General features: G+C 32.1%; 1 protein-coding gene across 1 annotated transcript; it reads right to left on the bottom strand.

Annotated features, from left to right (window-relative positions):
• Window positions 1-3,330: 3,330 nt before the first annotated feature.
• LOC143071487 (uncharacterized) lies at window positions 3,331-22,299 on the bottom strand. Its single transcript, XM_076245812.1, has 4 exons — window positions 22,146-22,299; window positions 8,095-8,172; window positions 6,656-7,345; window positions 3,331-4,593 (listed from the first exon to the last, which is right to left on the bottom strand). The coding sequence occupies exons 2-4, from the start codon at window positions 8,126-8,128 to the stop codon at window positions 4,307-4,309; spliced, it is 1,011 nt and encodes a 336-aa protein (XP_076101927.1). The 5' UTR covers window positions 8,129-8,172; window positions 22,146-22,299; the 3' UTR covers window positions 3,331-4,306.
• Between the last annotated feature and the right edge of the window lie 1,368 nt (window positions 22,300-23,667).

Raw genomic sequence — 23,667 nt, 5'->3', positions numbered from 1 at the left:
CTGAATCAGTGTTTTTATTTTTTGCATCTAAAAGGTTGTGTATTTTGTGAAAATTAGTATCTAGTTATAGATAGGTACATATTGTGTATTTGCAAAGCCTGGAAAGATTAGTTATACATTGTAACACAAAAAAAAACCATAGCCAACCGAGGAGAAGCGAGGTTTAAAACCATTTATAAGTGTGACTTGCATTGAGTAAATCCCTAGTCACACTGTCAAGTTTTATTACGTTTTAAAACTCTACGTTTCTATTTGCGTTTTGAACAAAAATGTCCCGTATTTTAAAAACTAGGTTTTACTAGGTTTATGCTGCGTTCTTATGACGTTTTGCTACTCGTTAGAGCGTGTAGACCCACGTTTTCACCACGCATTGATACGTTTCGATACGTAGTAAGCACTTTTGTTGAGTACCGCTAAGCTTTGATACGTATTTGCTAGGTTTCAATTTTCGCTACGTTTATCGTTGAATTTTCAAAACATACGGGCCAGGGACAGTTTTGAACAAAGGATCACTATGTTTCGATGCGTGTTACGCATATTCCCGTTTCACTACGCTTTCAAAACGTAGTAAAACGTAGCGCTGGAAACATGACAGTGTGACTGGGGCTTTAGCGTTGGTTTGAGGGTAAAACAAAGTCATGGTGCAGGAACATTGTCTTAGTGTGATTATCCGTGTAAAAAAGTGTAGACTCATCAATTGTTTAAAGAAGTAATGGAAAATAAGACATTGTAATGCCAATTTGCTAATGTTGTAATTTAAAATCAGTCATTACCCTTATATAACTTGTCTTTTAAAAGCGACATATAATAGCTCTAGTTTCATTAAATAGGGATGTGAATCTCTTCGTGATCATATGCGGATTCAGTACGCGTATAAGCATTTCAACACATTTTCATTTTTTTTTACACAAACAAGTTCGGCGCAGGACAGAGTTTGTTGAAAGCAAACACAGCTTTTGAGAACAACGATTTACCTTAGCCGGTACAAAATTAATGTTGTAAGTAATATGATGGAATTTCTCACATGGCAGATGTTAGGGTTTATCCATTTTTGTCTTCCCGGTCGAATTTTTGAAAGAATTCGGAACACGAGCAGGTCTTCTATTACCTGTGGTATAATGAAACAGCCGCCAACGATAATGCACTGTCAGTCAATTGAAAAGTGTTATCTTGACCTCTCTTCACTTCATTTGACGCATTCTGGAATCAATGGTTGATTGATAATAAAATTGAGAATGGAAATGGGGAATTTGTCATAGAGACAACAACCCGACCATAGAGCAGACAACAGCCGAAGGCCACCAATGGGACCTCAATGCAGCGAGAAATCTGAAAGTCTACTCGTGCCATGAAATGAAACGTTCCTTACTATCAATTGTGTCCGTGTTGGTGACTATATAGTCTGCACCTTTTTGTATCAAACATCCTCCTTGGTGATTTGCAACAATGCTATCTGGAGAAAAAATACTGTCTTTATTCGACAATGCTTTTCAGGTATAGTATTACCTCTGTATAGGAAACACAAAAGAATTGTGAGTACACTCGTGACCCATATTCCCACATTCATGATATAACTGCACGTCCAATCCAAAATGTATGGGGCGAATGTTGATACAGAAATGATTTATTTTGTAATAGCCATATGTTTACGAATTTTCGTTATCTTTAGGGACAATAGACGGTTCAGAAGCGCCTTTGTGTGATTTTTCATCAATTAACTAACAAATGAACTGTAGAAGCGATGTATGCCTCTTTTCCTCAGAAACACCCAACGACGACATAGCTCATAAGAGCGCCGGTGGGAAAGTGAAGTAATTGTTCCTCTTTTTATGTATCCTTGATATCTTCAGACACTTCAGAAAACTCTATATTTGATATCCCTTAGCCCCACTGTGTCTGAATCGTAAGGGGTTGTTATATCTAGTTAGTTTGTTCTAGAGTTTTGCAGTTTGGTAAGCATCAGAGGCAATATTGGGTAAAAGTGATCTGTATATGTCGAGGATGTGCTACATGAGAAAGGCCTTTTTATGAAAGAACAGATCATTACTAACAATCTTTAGCAATGAATTGACAGCAAGTTCAAATTATAATTTTTCAGTAACTGTTTTACCTGATTACAAAAATGTTGACTCCAATAAGTACTTGGTGATGCATGCGGAAAGGTAGACTGAATTTGGAAAGAAATCTGTACTCGCGATTATCTATACAATGCCATGCATGGATGAATGGTTACTCACACAAGCACACATCAAAAGACTGTCAACACGTGGTTCAGACGACTCAGTTTGGTGTAGTTTTCTGTCATTTTTAAAGTCTCCAAAGGAGGAAACTGAGCGCGAGATCGAATAAAAGTGTCAGGCTGTGAGGATACATGTGAATCAGTTTGATCACATATATGGCTTTCTGTTGTTTCTAATAAAAGACGCAACAATTTGGCTTTCTGGTGTAAGTCTTATAACATCACTGGTGATTCACAACTCTTTCGCTCAAGGAAAGCAGAATATCAAAAGGGTTGGTTGTAGCTTTTAAATTACCTTGTCACACATTAAATCTATGCAAATTAAATTTCCATCTGATAAACAGCCAACTTTAAGTTTGAAATTTTTACTCGGGGATGGTATTATAGGTATGTCTTCATCATTCTTATGAGCCTTGATGGTATGTGCATCGGAAATATATACGAAAGTAGCGGGAAATTTAACAAAAACATTTAGTTTTTGGATTTTAAAGTGATTACCTAAAACTGTAAATTGAGGGTTACCCCGTTAAAAGACTAAAATACAAAAATGTGACCATAGAATCTTTTTACGATCAGACGGGAAATAAAATATAGATATTATTCTATCATTTAAAACAATTTCTAGCTATGTGCTATTCCGGAACATTAAACTCGTTAACTTATCGTCTTTTTTAGGTCAGTTGCAGTACTATTGTACGCCATCTTTCAAGGCATACTTTCCGCTTCAATTATATAAGCCATTCATCGTGTCGATTTTAGTTTACGTTGAATAGGAATGATCAATTGACCAATTTGGAATTTTACCGTGTACATATTTATGTTTATAAACAGCAGTTTACCTGCTTTTATTGGCCCGTGATGACCACAAATCACAGCAGGCGTTTGGAAACTTTTATCATTTGACTGAATTTTCACTTATTGGTGAAATAAAAATATTGCGCAAAATCAAAATTCATTTTGATTTAATTCCCTTTTTCTATCAATGCAATTGTTATTTATAAATAAAAATGTTTTTAAGTCGAAAAAACTGTTTTGGACGATACAATATGTCTAAACTAATAGAGTTATACATATGAAATAATCAAACTGTGTTAAGGTCTCATATGGTAAGTCTTTATTCATGACAATCAAATCTTGAATTGACAGTGACAGCTCTTTGTCTGCATTACAGTAAGTTATTCAACATCTGACACATTTACAAAAATCTTCTTAAACATCACACTCCAGATCAGTAGTCCTTTCAAATCAATGGAAAGAAAAGAGCTTTCTTGTTTTGCGACACTGCCAACCAACAAATAAAGCATATTTCTGTGAGTTATATCAAAACATAACTGCTACATGATGAAAAGGTATAATTTCTTCTGGAATTGTTGTCGTAAATAAAGTCGTCGTAGCGACACAGGATTATCACTTTTACATGAATACCGTCAGATATGCCGACATTGTAATGGTTTGTGTTGTATTCAAATTTTACCCTTTCCTAATATAAACAACAAGAATGTGTCCAAAGTACACGGATGCCCCACTCGCAATATCCTTTTCCATGTTCCATGGACCGTGAAGTTGGGTAATTATCTAATTTGGCATTAAAATCAGAAAGATCATATCATAAGCAACAAGTGTACTAAGTTTCAAGTTGATTGGACTTCAGCTTCATCAAAAACTACCTTGACCAAAAACTTTAACCTGAAACTCCCACTTTCATTTTATATGTTCAGTGGACCGTGAAATTGGGGTCAAAAGTCTAATTTGGCTTAAAAATTAGTAAGATTATCTCATAAGCAACAAGTGTACTAAGTTTCAAGTTGATTGGACTTCAGCTTCATCAAAAACTACCTTGACCAAAAACTTTAACCTGGACGGACGAACGGAACCTCAGACGGACGGACGGACGGACGAACGAACGGAGCCACAGACCAGAAAACATAATGCCCCTCTACTATCGTAGGTGGGGCATAAAAAAAATTAAGAAATGAAATTATTAATCTTAGAAAAAGTTACATTTTTAAATCGTCTGTAACACAGGTATTTAGTTTTAGGTAAAACCATATTGTAAAAGTTCTATTTCTATTTCCATTTATACAAGAAATTGTCTCCTGCACCTGTCCCCTTCCAAACAGTAACACTACTATCATACAAAGTACACTGTGAACATCCTGAAGCTGATGGCTCATACCTATAATACCAGCAACTTTGATGTCTCAGACATGATACAGCGCACTGAAGCTTGGTACATTTCGGAATTGTTGATATCTGGTTTAAAGTACTGAGTTGAATATTTGTTTCCATCATGAAATAACCAGCCGCCGTTTCAGATCTTTGGATCGCTTGTGGTGTTGAACAGTCGGGTTCGTCTAAATAGAAACAATATGATAAACTATTCAAATGTATGTTTATCAATAGATGTAAAGGAGTTGTTGTAAATACATAGAACATGGTTTATAAAACGATTTAAATCTAGTCTTGGCAACTGGTATTAAACAAAGAAATTTATTTTTTTTTCGTAGGGAAATACATGCATAATGTTGGCTTATACATATGCTTATAATATATTGGCTTATAATCAAGTTGTTAGTCGTAAAACAATACGAAATTTTTGAAAATGTTTAATTGGTTTCTGAAGTTTAATTCAAGTCCAAGATTCTACAAAAGATAATATTTTCCTGATTTTGTACAGGCATTTTTGAAGAAAATGATGAGATTAACCAGGTTTTATAGCTATCTAAACCTCCCCCTTGAATCATTGTTCTTCTTGTGAAGAACTATACTAATATTTATTTAAACTTATCAAAGAGGTTCAGAGGTATTTTTCCTTGTTATATTTATATGTAATTGTGAAATATTTTTTATGTACCATTGAAAATAACAATCGCAACTCCTTTTTGACGTAACTCTGTGCTTATGTATCCCATCATACTTTGAACGACAAAATTATTTTATGATGTGACTCTGTACCTATGTATCTTGTCATACTTTGAATGACAAAATCATTTTATTTATTAATAGTACTTTTACTGTTAACCCACCCCTTTTTTGTGATATACATTTGACGTGACTCTGTACTTATGTATCCCGTCATACTTTGAACCACATTATTATTTTATTTATTATTACTTTATACTGTTTAGTCAGTTTTTGTTATATCTATTTTGCGTGACTGTATTTATGCATCCCGTCATACTTTGAACGACAAAATTATTTCATGTCTACCTGTGCGAATTTCAAACGCGCAATTTTACACCAGTATTCAAAACCCTCCTACCTTGATGGATGCACTTTACATAGACAAATAAAATCGTATAATATAATGATGTATGCCTTTTTGTGCTTCTTCGTTACATTTGTAGTTTTTATAGTGATTAATATGATAACACAACGTTGACTGCTGTACCCCTATTTTTGACATTTTTAACTATTGTGTCTGTTTGTTTTGTTCACGCATCGGTGACAATATAATGAAATGTGATACAACTGTCATACAAGTGAGAGGTTTAGCTAGCTATAAAACCAGGTTCAATCGACCATTTTCTAAATTTGAAAATGCCTGTACCAAGTCAGGAATATGATAGTTCTTGTCCATTCGTTTTTGATGCGTTTTGTTATTTGATTTTGCCATGTGATTATGGACTTTCCGAATTGATTTTCCTCTGAGTTCAGTATTTTTGTGATTTTACTTTTCACTAACTATTCAATAGAATCAACATTAAATGGGACTAGATACGAGAGGTATAAAAAATCTAAAGTGTGAATTTGTTTGTTCAATCATTAATGAAAAGGAATAGTAAAATGATAATTTGCTTCTAGCATCCAGTATGGTTCAATTTTGACAAATTAAGCTTAGAAACATTGATGATGAATTATTCACTTGCAAGTGAATAATACGACCTTATTGATTCCGTATTCATGTGAACTTCAATTTTAACCCCTTACCTATAGATGTATAACGCATGCAGTGTGTGTGTGTGTGTTTAGTTATTTAAAGGCAAAGAATGTCAACATTAAAAGTAAAACACAGGTAAATCATTTGATTGACTGATTCGGTCCCTAAAAAATTGTTTTTATACAGGTTAAAACGATGATTAATATATATTTTTAACCTATTATATGAAACTAAATACAAAATTCCAATTACACAAGTTTTCTCCCTATTTTATTTATATTTATGATTATATCGGTTATATGACCATCGGAGTTCTTCTGAGGTCAACTCGATTGTTCATTAGATGGTGTCAAGACTGAAATCAGATGACACGACGTTACATATTATCATACCCATGCACTGTTTATATTAGTTTTGATATAATTTGGATAAATGTTTACAAATTAACATGAATTTGACACCAAGTGCCGCTTTTAAATTGAGGGCCTTAAACGTACGCTTATAATTCTTTATTTGAAGTACATTATGAAACTTACTATTCATCCCTATATTAGCTTTGCAAGTTGGTTCCGAGTCACTTTGCTTTGGTTCTTTTACATCACTGTAAAATGCCACACATGCAACTCTACCTTGTAAGTTAGATTTTCGTTGATCAAACATACCACCAACACGCAAAATGCCGGGGATAACAAAGTCAACATTGCCAAAAGAACTGTTATCATGTTGTTTTTTGATATCGTTAAAATTGATGATCATTTTACCATTGCTTCTGTCTATTCCGAATGATATATAATTCCAGGTGTTTATTGTCAACTGCAGCTCTGTTGATTGTGGTGATATTTCGATTCCTGTATTAAGAATTCTGTCCATGTGAATGTATCCTTCAGAGATATAAAATGCAAGTTCTTTTAATTGCTGTGTTGAATCGTCTGGTTTGTAGTGCAATAATGCTCCAGTATCATTGGTTGGTCTCACCATCATTGAAAATGAATAATCTTTGTCGGAATCAATAGTCGCATCAACTACCAAATCAACAGGAGTCGTTCCATCAAGTTCGATAACTGGGTTCGGATAATCTGGGGGTTGACCGCCAAATATTCGTCCACACTGACCAGTACCTATATGATCTGTCGAGGGTCCCTGAATCTCGGCTGTAAATGTACTGTTGTCAAGGGGCCACAGACGAGTTGGGATGTTTGCAAAGACAATATTTGCTGTACTTATCACTAAAAAATATTTCCAAAAAATTGCATAACTAATTTGTATTCATAGTGAAGTGGAAAGTGAATATGATAATGTTCTTTTTTTTCCAATGTGGCTAAGAAAATATCTGTATATACCCTTTATGGAATATCCGATTCAAAGACAGTAAACTATTTGACTGACGTTTTATTGTATTGATTGAAGTAGATAGTTTACAAAGGAGATACAACAAGGTGGAACCATAATCTGTGTTCAGCGCCTCTCCTAAATGTAACTTTTACGTTCAAACTATTTGGAAATCCAGTAAAAATAAATTATACATATATGTTAGTTTTCAAATTATAAGATTAAGTCAATCCTTTAAAAAACTGGTATTAATATATGGTTGATATACAGAAACAATTTTTTCCATGTGAAACTGTCCTTTTCCCGTTATATCCCCCATAAGCCCAACCCAAACCTATTCTCCGATGCTTCTATATCGTCTCTAACGTTATGTAATTATATTTCACATTAATTAACTTTCTATCAATGCAAAATAAAATATGTAACGGCAATATCCTGTTCCGTCATTAAGTCAAATATTGTTTTCATATTCCTCAGTTTAAAAAAAAATCTAACGCAACCTTAACACCATGTTCCATCGCTTTTCTTTTGTCTTATAAGCTATGTGCTATTTCACCCTCCGCTTTACTTACCCTTTGTTATCGCAAACTATATATCGGTTTTGTTCCTTCTTAAATTTCGAGTCAAAATAAGATAGAAATCTTACCTCCCAAAGCAATTAGTAAGTGTGGATCGCCCATTATACTGTTGTTTACATCTGGATTAAAGGATCTCAGACAGTAGCCTAAAATTAGAATAATTGATAGATAAAGGCAACAGTAGTATAAGGCTGTTCGAAAGTCATAAATTGATTGAGATAAAACAAATCCGGGCTACAAACTAAAATCGAGGGAAACACACCATCTACAAAAAGAAAACAACGAAACAACAGAAACACGAAAGTGCATTTAAAGACAAAACGACAATGTAACACACACAGAAACGAACGACTTTGTACAGTTCATTTTAAAAAAAAATGGTTGGTTGAACCTGGTTTTGTGGCTAGCCAGACCTCGCGCTTTTATGGCAATGTTAAATATAACACTAAAATGACAACATTACATGACAGGACTACAGTACAAATAAATGGAGCAACATTCAAGACAGAGAAATACACAAATAAACAATACAATAATATATTTCGACATAGTAATAGTTATCAAAGGAACCAGGCTTATGATTTTATTCGTCAGATGCGCGTTTCATCTTCATAAGACCCATCAGTGGCGCTTACTTAAAAACGTCATTATAAATTTTAGAGCATTGATGAACCAAAATTCCAAAACATTGTGCCAAATACGGCACAGGGTTATCTGTGCCTGAGATGAAAAAAAAAGTCCATAGTATTTAGAATAATTAATACTTTTGCAAATTGTAAATTAACAACAAAATGACCATATAATTAATATGCATGTCAACACCGGAGTGCCGACTAACCACAGAATACAAAAACCCCACATAAACAACATAGGGCAGCACATAAATACAGCACAACAAATTCACGCATTGTCTAACACACGCCTAGATCGACGCCACAAAAGTGACGTCAAAGGTAAATTTCTAAAAAAATGATATACACGATGTAGTTCAAGAATAGGTTTGAAATTATGGTATTTGATGTATTTTATAATAATTACATTTATATATGATATTAATATAGAATTGATTTAGTAAGTTAATTTAGATAATAAATTGTATTACCTAGCTATGTCGGTATTTCTTCAGAATTAAACTGTTAAACAATTGAATCGTTTACGTTAAGTTGCTATAAAATTAAATCTTACACATGAACTGTGTGATTAATTATCTATATATTACATACGAATAGAAAATTAAAAAAAAAAATAGATCAATAAACGATGAGACATTTAACAATACCCGGTCAGAATTACAAATACAACACCATAAACAAATACATGAATGTTGGATAACAAATGCCGTGAAACGTCTTATAGTGTGGAAACAGAAGTGTAAAAAGTCGTCTAGATCGCGAGTTTAATCTCCCAAAATAACACACGGCTAAAACGGTCTTAACTTAAAGACAAATATGTCTTCTTTAGTTTTTGCCCTGTCGTCAGAATTTCGTACGGTCACTTTTTTCTAAAAAGTTGTGTTAATGATTGGTAGTATATTGGAGAGTTTCAACCCCCCTTTTTCAATGTTTGCTTACTTTTAATTGAAATAGTTTTTCCTGAAGCTATTTTTATATGTCAAAATATTTTATTCAATATTTTATTTTCTTCTAATCTATAAAATTTGCGAAGTTTAGACTATTTAACATTCAGGTAATTTTAATTGCAAATTCAGACACAAACTTTAGTTTCTTCTTCATAGTAGTAATAATTACATTAGATGTATGTTTCATTATAATATTTTATTCTGATTGGCTAACTGCACATCACGTGTTATTCCGTAAGCAGTTGCATTGCTCAATACAACTTTTCATTCATGATAACACGTGCTCCAACAATAAAGTGCACAGGTGAATTAAATAATAAAATATACAAATTCGTGTTTTCATGATCATAGCTAAAAAATGTAATTATAAGTATTGAATGCTTTTTTTTTGTAACTTTATAGGGTTGAAAAAGCGTTGACCGTGCGTACATTTTTAGAATGAAGCGCTTCCGCGCTTCATACAAAATGTACTTCGGTCAACCCTTTTACACCCCAATAAATTTACAAAAAGAAGCATTCAATTCTTAAATAAAAAGTATCCCATAATATTTTAAGCATATCGTATTTAATAAAACTAATAAGTGATAACAATTTTGGAACCAAAATATGAAAAAAACCTTAAGAAATTAATGGAAAAAGAATGGAGTAAAAATCTTCAATTTCATCACGGAACTCAATCACTTGCCTTCCGTTACATTTTGTGTATTAGTCAATAATTTGCTCTCAAATGATATATGAAAGTACTACCTTTTTCGCTATCATATACACATATTTTCAATTAAAGTGCACTGATATATGCCACATACTTTGTTTGTATATGTTTATATTCTATGTTGTTTTTTTTTTATAGAACATCAAATATACTTTGTCAGAAAAGTCTTATTTTAAAATCAAAATAATTGACGGATAGTTTCAGTAAATATTCCGTGATATGTCAAGTCCTTTGCAACTTGCTCCATTAAGTCCAAAGAAAAGACAAAAGTCGTTAAATTTTATGCACTGCATAATATGCCCCAAAAAACCTCGATTGAAATTTTGAGTCAATTTACCAGTTTAGAGAAGTTGATTTTTGTATCTGCATTGCATAAAAGATTGGATGAGGTGAACATCAAGATGTTTCATGCGATATCTGTTAATTTGAAGAACTCCGTGCAGGCTGTTTAATCATGGTTCATGCTACAAAACTTACACAAGTAAACATATGTGTTCCCTCTTTTAGAGCGAGGAAGCTTCTGGTCTGATATTTAATATATATATATCTTTTATTCTCACAAACCAAATTAATGACGACATACAATTATCTGACTGTTGTCCCTCAGTTTCGGGTATTTGTACACGTTCTAGAATGCAGTCGTTCAACTGGAGTGCTTGTATATTTTGTTGCAACAAAACATTTTAGAAAGATAAAAAACTACTCAAGTTTGAATCAGATGATGCTAGTCAATTGAAAACTGACCTCAAAATATCAATGTCAACTGTAATAGACACAAATAACGGACAGATAGTTCATTCCGCTGCAAGTTTACCTAGAAAAGACATCGAAACTTTACAGAAAACTACCCAACTTCGGATGAATTGTCTCTTCCTTCTTCAATTCAGTCAATGCCTTCGTATTTATTGCAATTCATTCTATGGTTACGCAATGAAACTGAATACAGCCGCGACTATTCTCAGGAAATGGCACCAGAGAAATTGCAGAAATGCTAAGCAATTGTTGAGGCAATCGTTTTTGTTTTACTCCTTTTCATTTAGGATTGGCTTTACAAATGTACCATGAGTTTGGTTCAAAACACCTTGCTGAATCATTGAATGCCAATGGATTTTATGCTTCTTAAAGTGAAGTGCGACGCTATCTAATGTGTTGCCAAGCATGAAATTGAGCGAATTCAAGATAGTGTGTACGTCTCGTATAATGTTTCCCCAGCATCTTTGCAGACAAGCATATGGATGTCATCACACCTTTCTAAACCCCCTTTTAGATCTCTGTTAAATCTTGGATGAATTGAAAGGGATGGTTTGAAGCTGGTATTTTTTTAGGAACAAATGTCTTCGGACTTCCTTTGTTAAAATCAATATTTATACCAGTAAACACAATTTTCAAAAAAATATTTCAGTCTTGAATAACTCACCTGTTTGGATAAGTTTATTTACAAAATCGATAAGTTAACACAGATCGTATCTAAATTTCCGGGCTCGGAAAACAATATCTCAGTAATAGTTAGGATGTGCTATTTCGTTTGAAATAAGGTTTTTTTTAAAGCACAAAATGAATTAATTTTCAAAACCAAATCTATATTTTCTATCTTAAAATATAAGAATATAATTATTATATCATTTGCATATCTATAAATACATGAACTGGATTGGTTAATTAGAATTTTTTTCTTGGTTTACACTTCGATTAACCATCTTTCCGAAACTACTTTCGTAATCTATTCATGCGCGATACACATTATTGATGGGATACTGGGATTTGTTTTAGCAAATTTAGATTACAAAAGAATTGCATAACAGTTTTTTCTATTCTAATGCATATATAACACAAAAAAAAAAATGCACTAAAAATTCGAAAATGTATAATTAGTTATCAAAGGTACCAGGATTATAATTTAGTACGCAAGACGCACATCGTCTACATTAGACTCATCAGTGACGCTCATATCAAAATGTTCATAAAGCCAAACAAGTACTAAGTTGAAGAGCATTGAGGATCCGAAATTCCAAAAAGTTGTGCCAATAAAAATGGCTAAGGTAATCTATGCATGGGATAAGAAAATATTTAGTTTTTCGAAAATAAAAGTTATCATAATGTGGTCATTGTTATAATTTTTCTGTTTACATAAGTTATGTAAACAGAAAATTTATAACAATGACCACATTATTGATATTCTTGTCAACACCGAAGTGTATAAAAATTAAATTTAATAAAATTCCGCGAAAATTCATGAAGGATTTGGTGAATTTACGTCATGGCAAAATACGACGTCATACGAAGGAAGATTTTCAGGAGAAAAATTATTTCGTTACGTGTACGCTTCAAATTCGGATAACATTTAATCAAAATGAAGTTTTTGAGGTAGGTGCTATTTCGTTTTAGATTCTGTTGCATTTATCGGACATTTATGGTTTTTAGTAAGTTAAGATAGCGGCGTACTCCTTAGTTACGAAATGTCATTGTGCTTTTGATTTAAAATATAGCAGTCATCAAACAAATAATGTAAAATTAATAATCGCGTATGTTTAGCTGAATAAATATAAGGATTAAACACATTTTTTCTAGAGGTTATTGATGTGCAAACTGGGTCTCTTACTCACAAACTTGACATAAAAGGCCTTCGGACTTTTATTCAGTTTGTGAGTTAATCGTCCCCGTTTACACATCAATAACCTCTAAAAAAAATGTGTTTAATCCCTTAGTAGCAAAGTGTTTAAGTGATGATGAAACCTGTAACTTCATAACTTATTGTATTACATAGATATATATAAATATACAGGATAAATGCTCAATTCGGAAGGACTAGACATACCGAAGAAAAAATATGAAGTGGTATAAATGCGATAAATTATTCTGAAGAATATTTTGCAATTAATGAATAAAAATATAAGATCACATAGTATCGCAGGATATTTACATTTTTTTTCGACATTATAGATGAGGATTATCAATGGAATAAAAACTAAACTTCAATGGCTTACCTTCACTGTACAATCCATTGTTGTCTGCTTTTAATTTTATGAGGGTTTTTTTTAATTATAGCTAGTGCAGTAATTTCATCTTCACTTATAGAAACTCTGGAATAATATGAAACAGGAAAGCTAAAATCCTTTTATACTATCTCTGAAGTAAAAATTGATATCCGCTTCATTTAACCGGATACACGAGTCTTTTATGTTTAACTTCATTGTCTCTTAAAAAAAATCGGGTTGAAAAGCAGGGAAGTCATTAATTTCGATCTGATGTACTAGATCATCAGCAAAGTTTTAACTTAAATGTTATTAGTTCTTTTTAATTAATAATCAGATCGATCATGATAGATTACATTTATATATAGACGAGATTTTTACGGATGTTAGTTGTAAAGAAAGTTTTATTTATCAAATTGAGGTTTGTCTGTCTTGTAAAGAAAATACGTTATCATTAAAAATTCGTTTTCAACTTGAAATGATGTACTTTAGACCGTTTTTATTACATCTTACATCGTCAGCAAAACATAAATCACTTGTAAGTGAGCCATGGTTTATATTCAAAATTTAAAAATTCGATTTTATATATATGAATAGTATCGACCGATGGTTTATTCTGATTTTATAAATTACCCTGCATGTGTTCTTCTCAACAGAATTGACTTAACAATAACAGTCAATTTAATCTATTTGTTTGTTTGTCTTCATTTTAATTTTTGTTTATTCATTTTTAGGTACAAAGTAATTTCTACCTTTAACATGTTAAAACAACAATTTTTCCATTGATTTAGGTGTTTCATTAAACAATCCCATTTACTTTAAGTTATTTAATTGACATTAGATGATACAAATATTATCTAATGTAGACATTCCTCGAAGACACTCTCTCATTCGAACTGTGAATAAATTGTTTTGACAAGAAGCTTCAGATTGTAACAAAACCCTCAAGTATTTTATGTTTTGCTATGCTCTCTCTCTCAACATCTACACTCAAAAACGTCCCGTTTTCGATGTTGCTGTCGTAATACGTCACAAAAAAATTAAAGTGTATCCTTTGTAACAAATCTTTATCTTTTCACACACTTTCCTCTAGTCCAAGGTCTAATTAAGCGCCCCACGGTGTCATCGCAGACGGCCTCACAGATTCAACACCCTTCCAGTCACAGTATTAACAAAAACACCTCAGTGTGTCGAATTAAAGCAAACAGTGAGAAGACATCAGTACTTTTGGACCCAAAACAGATTAAATAAACCTGATACTAGTAGATCAGCTTCTTTGGACTGTGTCAACTTTGCTCTCAACGTTACTAAAATTCAGGATATATCCATAGCCTGAAGTCTTTGCAAATGACTTTATGGACACATTTGTTCAAGAAAATTTTGTCCATCCACGGAAACACGAAAAAAGGCAATCATTATCGTTTCATTCCGAATCCGATAAAAGAAGTAATGTTTCTTTTGCTTAGTAAAAGGGAGAGAGAACAACACATAATAACCGAGTAATAATAGAAACAGGTCCGGTACAGTACCTTGTACGGGTATGCATTATTCAAAATACTAGTGTTCTCGCAAATATGAATTGTGTTTAAAACAAAGAGAATGCTGTGAATTTGAAAACTGCAGGTACTAGTACAAGTGATGACACAGACAATGACAGATGTTTAATAAACTCAGCAAATAACAGACAATAAAAGAAAACAAAAATATCGCCAGCGGCATTGTAAAATTCAAAATATAGATGATTATAAGATTCATTGATAGATGTTATATTGATTAACTGGACATAATACACAGGATATAATATACAGGACAAACGATTCGGAAGGACTCGATAAACTGGAGAGAAAATATGAAGTAGTACACATACGATACGTTATTGTCAGGAATATTTCGTAATAACAGAATAAAATTCTTAAATCAAATGATATATTTTTTCTGGTTATTAACAATTATCTCGACATTGCTGATGACACGTATTAATTAAAAAAAAAACCTACACTTTGAAGACTTGTCTACAGTATAAACTATATCTGTTTTTGATTGTGTGAGTTTTTTATAATTAAAACTTGCTAAGAAGTATCATGCTTCAGAAACTTCAGAATGTTATGAAACAGGAAAATTAAATTCCTTGCATTCTATCTTTGAATACAAAAAATGATCCGCGCTTCATTTAACCGGATCCACGAGTCTTTTTAGTTTTACTGTATTGTCTCACAAAAAAACGAGTTGAAAAGCAAGGAAGTAATTAATTCCTATCTAATATTACGGAGTTCTTCTGGTTTTTTTTTAACATGGCAGTCTGTGTATGTCACTTTATGCACAAATCATCTCATGAAGCGTTGTCCACCTCCGGATAATAGAATTCATTACCATATTTTTCCTATTCCGATAAAGGATATGATGTTTATTTTGCTAAGTATAAAGTATACAGAACACCACATATTAACCGACTGAGATTTTAAACAGGTACGGTACACTAGTACTACTTTTGACGGGTATGCATTATTCACCATACCAACGTTTTTATAGGTGTCTTTTTACATAAAATCAAAGAGACTTAATAGATATAAGACGATTTGGTATGAGTGTCAATGAGACAACTCTCCGTCTTATTCACAATTCATGAAAGTTAACCGTTAAAGGTAAAAGTACTGCCTTCAACACGGAGCCTTGGCTCACACCGAACAGTAAGCTATAAATGACCCCAAAAGTTACTAGTGTAAAACCAGTCAAACGGAAAACAAACGGTCTTATCTATATAAAACAACAAGAATCGAAAAACACTTATGACCACATCAACAAATGACAAGTACTTAACATTAGATCCTTGTCTTTAAATAGTACAGGTGTAAACAATTGCAGCGGGTTTAAACGTTTTATTGGTATCAAACCTCGACCCTCATCTGTAACAAAAGTGTAACATCACAACATAGAAAGACACACTATAAAATATTAACACAAGTGAACATTCACTGAATGAATAAATTTGATCCATGATACAAATACAAAACCAACAAAATAAGAGATGAAAAATTAAAATAACAGTATAATGCCGCTGTGAAATGTTAAGCAATTTCAGAACAAAACAATAACCTTAAACAAAAATCCAACATTTGCAATCATATTGTCCACAGGTCAATGAAAACCATTTTGTTGTGTGGTATACAGTTTGAATGGAGAAAGGAAATATCTTTATCAAATAAATAATTTTGATGTTTATAGTACGAGGAGTGAAAATTTATAGTAATACCAAACACTTATCATAGCTGATATATAGACCTGATATTACCCTGAACAAACACAATGCATTACAAATAGTATCAACAGGTCAAATTAACAAGAAAGTACGATTTGAGGGAGGATACTTGCACTTAATAACAGCTAGTGAAAAGTAAAAAAACAAGTAATAATGAAATACCATGCACAATAAACCAAAATCAACTAAAACACATTCCTGGGATTTAGTATTTTAACGACTTGGACAGTCAAAGAAGGCATCACTTGTGCAATGCCAAAAATAACTGTATGTTAAGCTTGGTTATTGACATATCCACTGAATGAGTTGTAATGCATGACGGTCTACCTTCCTACTTACCCTCTTTTTTCTAACATATTACCCAATTTTTCATAAATTCCCAGAAAAAACATGTCATCTTTTTTCTGTTAGGCGATCACATTAATTTACGACCATGATATAAAGTATTACTTCTATGCTCAGACTAACGAATATTTCTTTCAGTTCCATATCCTCTAGTAAAATTGATTTACGAATAAAAACACGTTCACTACACAACGAACAAACAACTCACAAAAAAAACTTAATTAGTTGGGCTTGAAATCATATTTACAAAACAAAAGGCGTGTGAATTTTTCGTTTTCCAATTAAAAGGTATTTCGACGCTAATATGTAATATTCGTATAATCACTGAAAAACCTGTTTTCTTTAGCAAAACAATGTATTGTATGGTATTTAATCTACTCTTGTCAATGCAAAGCTAAAAACCTCTGAACAGTTGTCTTTCAAAAACAACCCGAGGGATGATCATAAATTGTTATCCAGTGTTACAACATGCATAGAACACTGTATTATCGGTAAACAAATACTGACATGGCTTAGTTTGTGATAAAACATCTCAGAATATTAATACAGTCCTTATCCTAAGTTAAGTTATTCGGGGTTTTCCATGTCTAGAGTCGCATCATATTTACGAAGTCGAACTTTGAATTTGAGATGACTACGAACAAGAAAATTTCAATTCTGTTTTTTCCTTTTGTGCCTAGTAATTTTTACTGACTTTTGCCAAATGACGTCATTTTTTCGTCATTTTTCAGTTTCAAATAGGACGTCACTTGGCGTAGAGGTTTAAACGTATTCGGATGTGTCTACTTTTGTGTTTCAAATGTCTGGTTATGTAAATGTATTTCAGTTGTTTCCTGTAATTAGTTAATACTTCAGCTTTATCATGTACATCTTTTGAATATTCATTTTATTAAATTTACTGTTTGCAAAAGTATAAATTACTCTAAATTATAGGGATTTTCTGGTAACTTAACAGAAAACCCTTGCCGTTTTTGGCACAACCTTTTTGATCTTTTGGTCCTCGATGCTGTTCAACTTTGTACTCGTTTCGGCTTTCAAACTTTTGTATCTGTGCGTCACACATTGGTCTTGTGTGGACAAAATACACTTCTGGCGTATTAAAATTTTGAACTTGTTGCCTTTTGTTGGCTGTTGTTCGTGTGATTCTTTGTCAATTGTGTTCTCCAATTTATTTATATTGTAGTCCTGTGTTGTCATTTTGATGTTATATTTCACATGGCCATAAAAGTGCGAGGTTTGGCATGCCACAAAACCAGGTTCAACCCACCATTTTTTCCTTTAAAAATGCCCTGTACCAAGTCAGGAATATGGTCATTGTTATATTATAGTTCGTTTCTGTGTGTATTACATTATAACGTTGTGTCGTTTGTTTTCTCTTATTTTTGAGTGTAAATTCACATTGCGATAAGACGTGTCACGGTACTTGTCTATCCCAAATTCATGTATTTGGTTTTGATGTTATATATATATGTTATATTTGTTATTCTCGTGGGATTTTGTCTATATGTGTTACATTTTAGTGTTATGTCGTTGTTCTCCTCTTATATTTAATGCGTTTCCCTCGGTTTTAGTTTGTTATCCCGATTTTGTTTTTTGTCCATGGATTTATGAGTTTTGAACAGCGGTATACTACTGTTGCCTTTATTTTGCTATATACGCTTATATGAGTGTATGATGTATATTGAAATGTTTTCAACTTGAAATTGAAAGAGGTGGGGTATGTTGGTCAATAAGACAACAATTAATCGCCAATATTTAGGATATGATAATTTATCTTTTTTTTTTGCTTTATATTCTTAAATAGCCACTACGTACCGTAAAAATAAATAGTGATTACAATGTGCAATATATTATGGAAAACATATTTCGTCCTTCATTATATCAAGTTAACAAAAGATAAAAAAAAATATGGCGGCTCAATATTCATTTAATTACGAATGCAAAATAACCTGAATACAACTAAAATGAATTATCTTTGTCAATTTATATTGATTTCTATGGCTTTCTCCATGATATTCTTTAATTTGAACTGTAACAATTATGTTTTACTTTGTTAACACAGAAACACTCACGTCTTGTTCGTTATTTTTTTTTTATTCCCACATTATCATGTCGCTGCAAACAAAAGAAAAAGATTGTTTTCCTTCTTTAGATTTAGATAATGAGCGATAAGCATTCAACGGTCTAGATGTACACGATTAGAAGTCAATGTTTTAACAAAGATTGATTGCTGCTAATTATATAGCAGAGGTTAAATTAAAAGCACTTTTTACCTTAAATTTTTGTTTTAATTTAATTTTTCCATTCTGACCTTTCCAGGTGACTGAACATTTCACAATAACATCTCCTTGTACATATACTTTATTTCAATCTTCAATTAGAACACATCTAGCCTATTTTATGAACAAAACAATGAAATAATGAACGAAAAGTAATATGTTACACAGCTATTAGGTGTAATACCGCCATTGATTTTCCCTTATTAGTCTTTTATAAATTTGTTTAAAAAAGCAATTGCAGAATTTGTCTTTGTTTCAAATGAAGAAATACTTGGCATGAGCAAAGTTTTATCCTGCCCAACTAAAATAAATTGTCTTAATCCATTTATATGGATTTTAATGGCTTACTTCCTGATATTCTTTAATTTGAACTGTAACTGTTTTACTTCGTTACCATAGAAACACTAACGTCGCCATCACGAAATTGGTTATTATAAATTAGGTAAATTGTATTGTAACTAACAACATATTTATAATTGAGAATGTAAATGAGGAATGTGTCAAAAATACGTCTATCCGACTAAAGAGCCCCAAAAGCAACCAATGGGTGTTCAAAAAAGCAAGAAAATAACACACCCGGTGGAGGTCTTTATCTGTACCCCAAACAAAAGTGAATTGGGAGCGCCGCAAAAATGCAGTGGGGTTAAGCATGATTTGTGAGATCTTAACCCTCATATATACTTCTAGCCCATGTAGAATAAACAAACACAAAGTAATACGCACATAAAAAGTAAGTTTAAAAGGAGTCTGAGAGCAATTCCAGAAAAGGCACTCGTAACGAAAGAACTCAACGCAAAAAAAAAATTAACATATATATCACATATCTATATACATCCCTTTCACAATATTCCTCATTTTTATTTTCCTAATAATTGCAGATTCCTCTGGATGATAAGTGAAGTCAGCGTATGAAGATGCAAACATTTTCACAAAGTTTACGATTGATGCAGGCAGATACAGTCAAAGATGTTCATACAGCTTACGATTGATTCAGACAGATACAGCTGCAGAAGATGTTCACGTGATCGTAGTATCTAGATAGATACAATCATGATTTCTATGTAAACGTCAGACGCAGCCATTATTTATTACAAACACGTAATATGCCGGATTATACAGCCAAATATGATGATTGTGTCCATATATGATCTCTGCATATACGGATGAACATAATTATCCTGTACATATATGATACAGACAGATACAACTTAATATGATCATCATATTAATGTATGATGTGCACATATTCAGCTTAAGATTATTCCCATGTCCACGTATATTGCAGCCGAATACAATTGTAAATGATTAACATGTCATCGTCTCAACGTAATATGCAGACAGTGAAAGTCATGTTTATGTTTGATGCAAGCAGATACAAACAAAAATGATTTTCATGTTAATGTAGAAACCAGGCAGATACGATCAAAGATGATAATCATGTTAATGGTATGATGCAGGCAGACAAGCCACAGATGATTTTCTTGTTTATGTATGATGCAGGCAGATAAGCCAAAGTTGATTATCATGTTGATGTATGATGCAGGTAGATACGCCAAAGTTGATTAACATGTTGATGTTTGATGCAGGTAGACACTGCACAACCGAAGATAGGTATCGTTTTGATTCATGATTCAGCCAGATACAGCCGAAGATGAGTATCTTTTTGATGCATCATTAAGCCAGATATAGCCGTTCAGGAAGATAGAGCTCAATACGATTATTATGTTGATGTATGATGCAGACAGATACAACTGAAATGATTGTCATGTTGATGTATGGTGCCGGCAAGTACAACTGCAGTCGATATATATATGATGATGTATGATTCAAGCAATCAATTACTCAAATCATCATTACTCAAAATGTGAAAATATTTATCAACGGTGCCAAGCTTATAATTTGATAAGCCAGACTTGTGTTTCGTCCACATTAGACTCATCAGTAACGCTCAGATCAAATAAGTTAAAAAGCCAAACAAATATAAAGTTGAAGAGCATTGAGGACCAAACATTCCAAAGGTTGTGCCAAATGAACTTACAATTAGAGTTTTACTGCATAAAGAATTATAAATTTTAAAGCAACAGCGTTAAATCTAATTTGATCACGCCACCTGTTTTCATGGTATCAATTCACCAAAATGTGAACAAAAATGGTCATTATTTCTCAATACAAATTACAATTAGAAAAATATCCATGCATTGCCCTTTTATGTTACCAAGAATTCAAAATTGTAGTGTTTTCAATGCAGAATAATACATAGAAATTAAGGCACAAATAAACTTTTCTTTTAAAAAAAAGATACAAATAAGTGTATTTTTGGGGTGCGGAGGGGTCGAAACAATAGAACATATATTCTGGTCTTGTCCATATATATCAAAATCATGAGAAGACCTTTACTCCTGGATATTTGAGAAGACAGAAATAGAACTAACTTTAAATATTGATTTGGTTTTATTTGATATTCTAACAAAAAAAACAGATAAAAATGACATAACAAACTTAATAATTCTGTAAACAAAGTTCTATATTTATAGAAGCAAATTATCAATTGAAAAAACCAATGTGATATTACTAAAACATTAATAAAAAGAAAACTTAATAATAGAAAAAAATATAATTTATAAAGATAAAATACTTAGTAAGGCACAGAAATGCTGGAACCCAAGGACTCCTTTACTGACATAAAAAGCAAAAAATCAATAGACACCACAGATATTGTATATATTTTTTGTATCCAAAAAGGCTTTGTTTTGCAATTAAATTCTGCAATGAAACAAACTATTACAGCTGTGTTTATCAAATATATTATATATCTTCTGTTTCTTGTTTAAAACTTTTAAACATAAAAGTGTATATAACTTATTATTATGTTCATGTGTAAATTAAAAAAAAATAATTATATAAAAAAAATTCAATTTGTAATATCATAGTATTTAAACCAAAGAAATACTTTTTATGGTGCATGTATTAACTTACCGTATATATGTTTCAATTGAAGACAGCACTATTCATTCCGAACACGCCGTAACATATTACATAACCTGACTAAAATGAAAATGCATGGAAGCGTAAACTCAAACAAAATTTAATGCCAAACACTGATTTAGAAATTGATTTGCGCAAAAATTTAATTGTCTCCATCCTTTAATCCATAAAACATGTGGTACATGAAAACATTCCTCTAATTAATATCTGATTTTTAAGCAAATAAAGCTTGAATCCAGACGCATGCGTAAAAATGTTAAAATTTGTATTGCTTATCATTAATTCACTCTTCTACTTCTACATATTTAGAAATGCTAGTAAAAAGTAAAATCACAAAAATACTGAACTCCGAGGAAAATTCAATCGGAAAGTCCCTAATAACATGGCAAAATCAAATGACAAAACACATCAAAAACGAATGGACAACAACTGTCATATTCCTGACTTGGTACAGGCGTATTCAAATGTAGAAAATAGTGGATTGAACCTGGTTTTATGGCGCTAAACCTCTCACTTATATGACAGTCTCATCAAATCCCGTTATATTTACAAAGATGCGTGAACAAAACAGACATAATAAATAAAATAGTCAAAATATGGGTACAGCAGTCATCACTGTGTTACAATTTTAAAAGAAACAATTTTACAAAAAAAGCACACAAGCATCTATCAAATTAAAAACACATGCATTGCTTCGCGTGTCAGGCGTCAGAAAATTTATAGGTCAAATAGGAAGAATTGTTTTCGTTCAATGTTTATACAAAACAATTTTATAATTTCAAATAGGGAATGTTGGCATATAGGGTTAAAAAATCAAAAGTATGTTAGAACTAATTTCAGAAATAGACCGATATTTAAAATTGTCCAGAAGTTCTTTAGAATTTCTAAGAATACAAAACATACCAGCACAAATCAAAGATTATACAAACACATTGACGGAATGTATGAGTACCGAGCCACGTCAAATGGATATCATAGAAAGCAATCCAAACAGTAAAAGATATTAATAATAGAACAAAGACAAATGAAAGAACAATATAACACGTTGTTAAGATGATAAACAACGTCAGTACGCAGAATCTATACATCAAGACCATCAAGTATTATTTGTGAAGTTGATACAGAATATTTATCAACAAGAATGTGAATATACATGTTCAAACTCTTTTAGGTCATTTTTTAGTTGCAATAAACAAACAAACTATGTTAATTGGACATGCTTTGATACTATATATGCCCTTGAATTTTTACTAGATAACATTTTTGTTCGCTTTGGGGATTCCGTATATCGTCAGATTATCGGAATTCCAATGGGGACTAACTGTGCACCACTTATTGCGGACCTGTTTTTGTATTGTTATGAGTTATAATTTATGACAAAAATAAGCAAAGACCCATCGAAACAACATCTGATAAACAAATTTAATAATACTTTTAGATATTTGGATGATATTTTGGCTCTCAATAATGACGACTTCAGTATGTATATTAATGAAATTTATCCTGTTGAACT

Source organism: Mytilus galloprovincialis, chromosome 4, assembly GCF_965363235.1.
Source record: "Mytilus galloprovincialis chromosome 4, xbMytGall1.hap1.1, whole genome shotgun sequence".
In the NCBI taxonomy this organism is placed as follows: domain Eukaryota; kingdom Metazoa; phylum Mollusca; class Bivalvia; order Mytilida; family Mytilidae; genus Mytilus; species Mytilus galloprovincialis.
The sequence above is the reverse complement of the archived record's forward strand: the minus strand, read 5'-3'. Positions and strand labels throughout refer to the sequence as shown.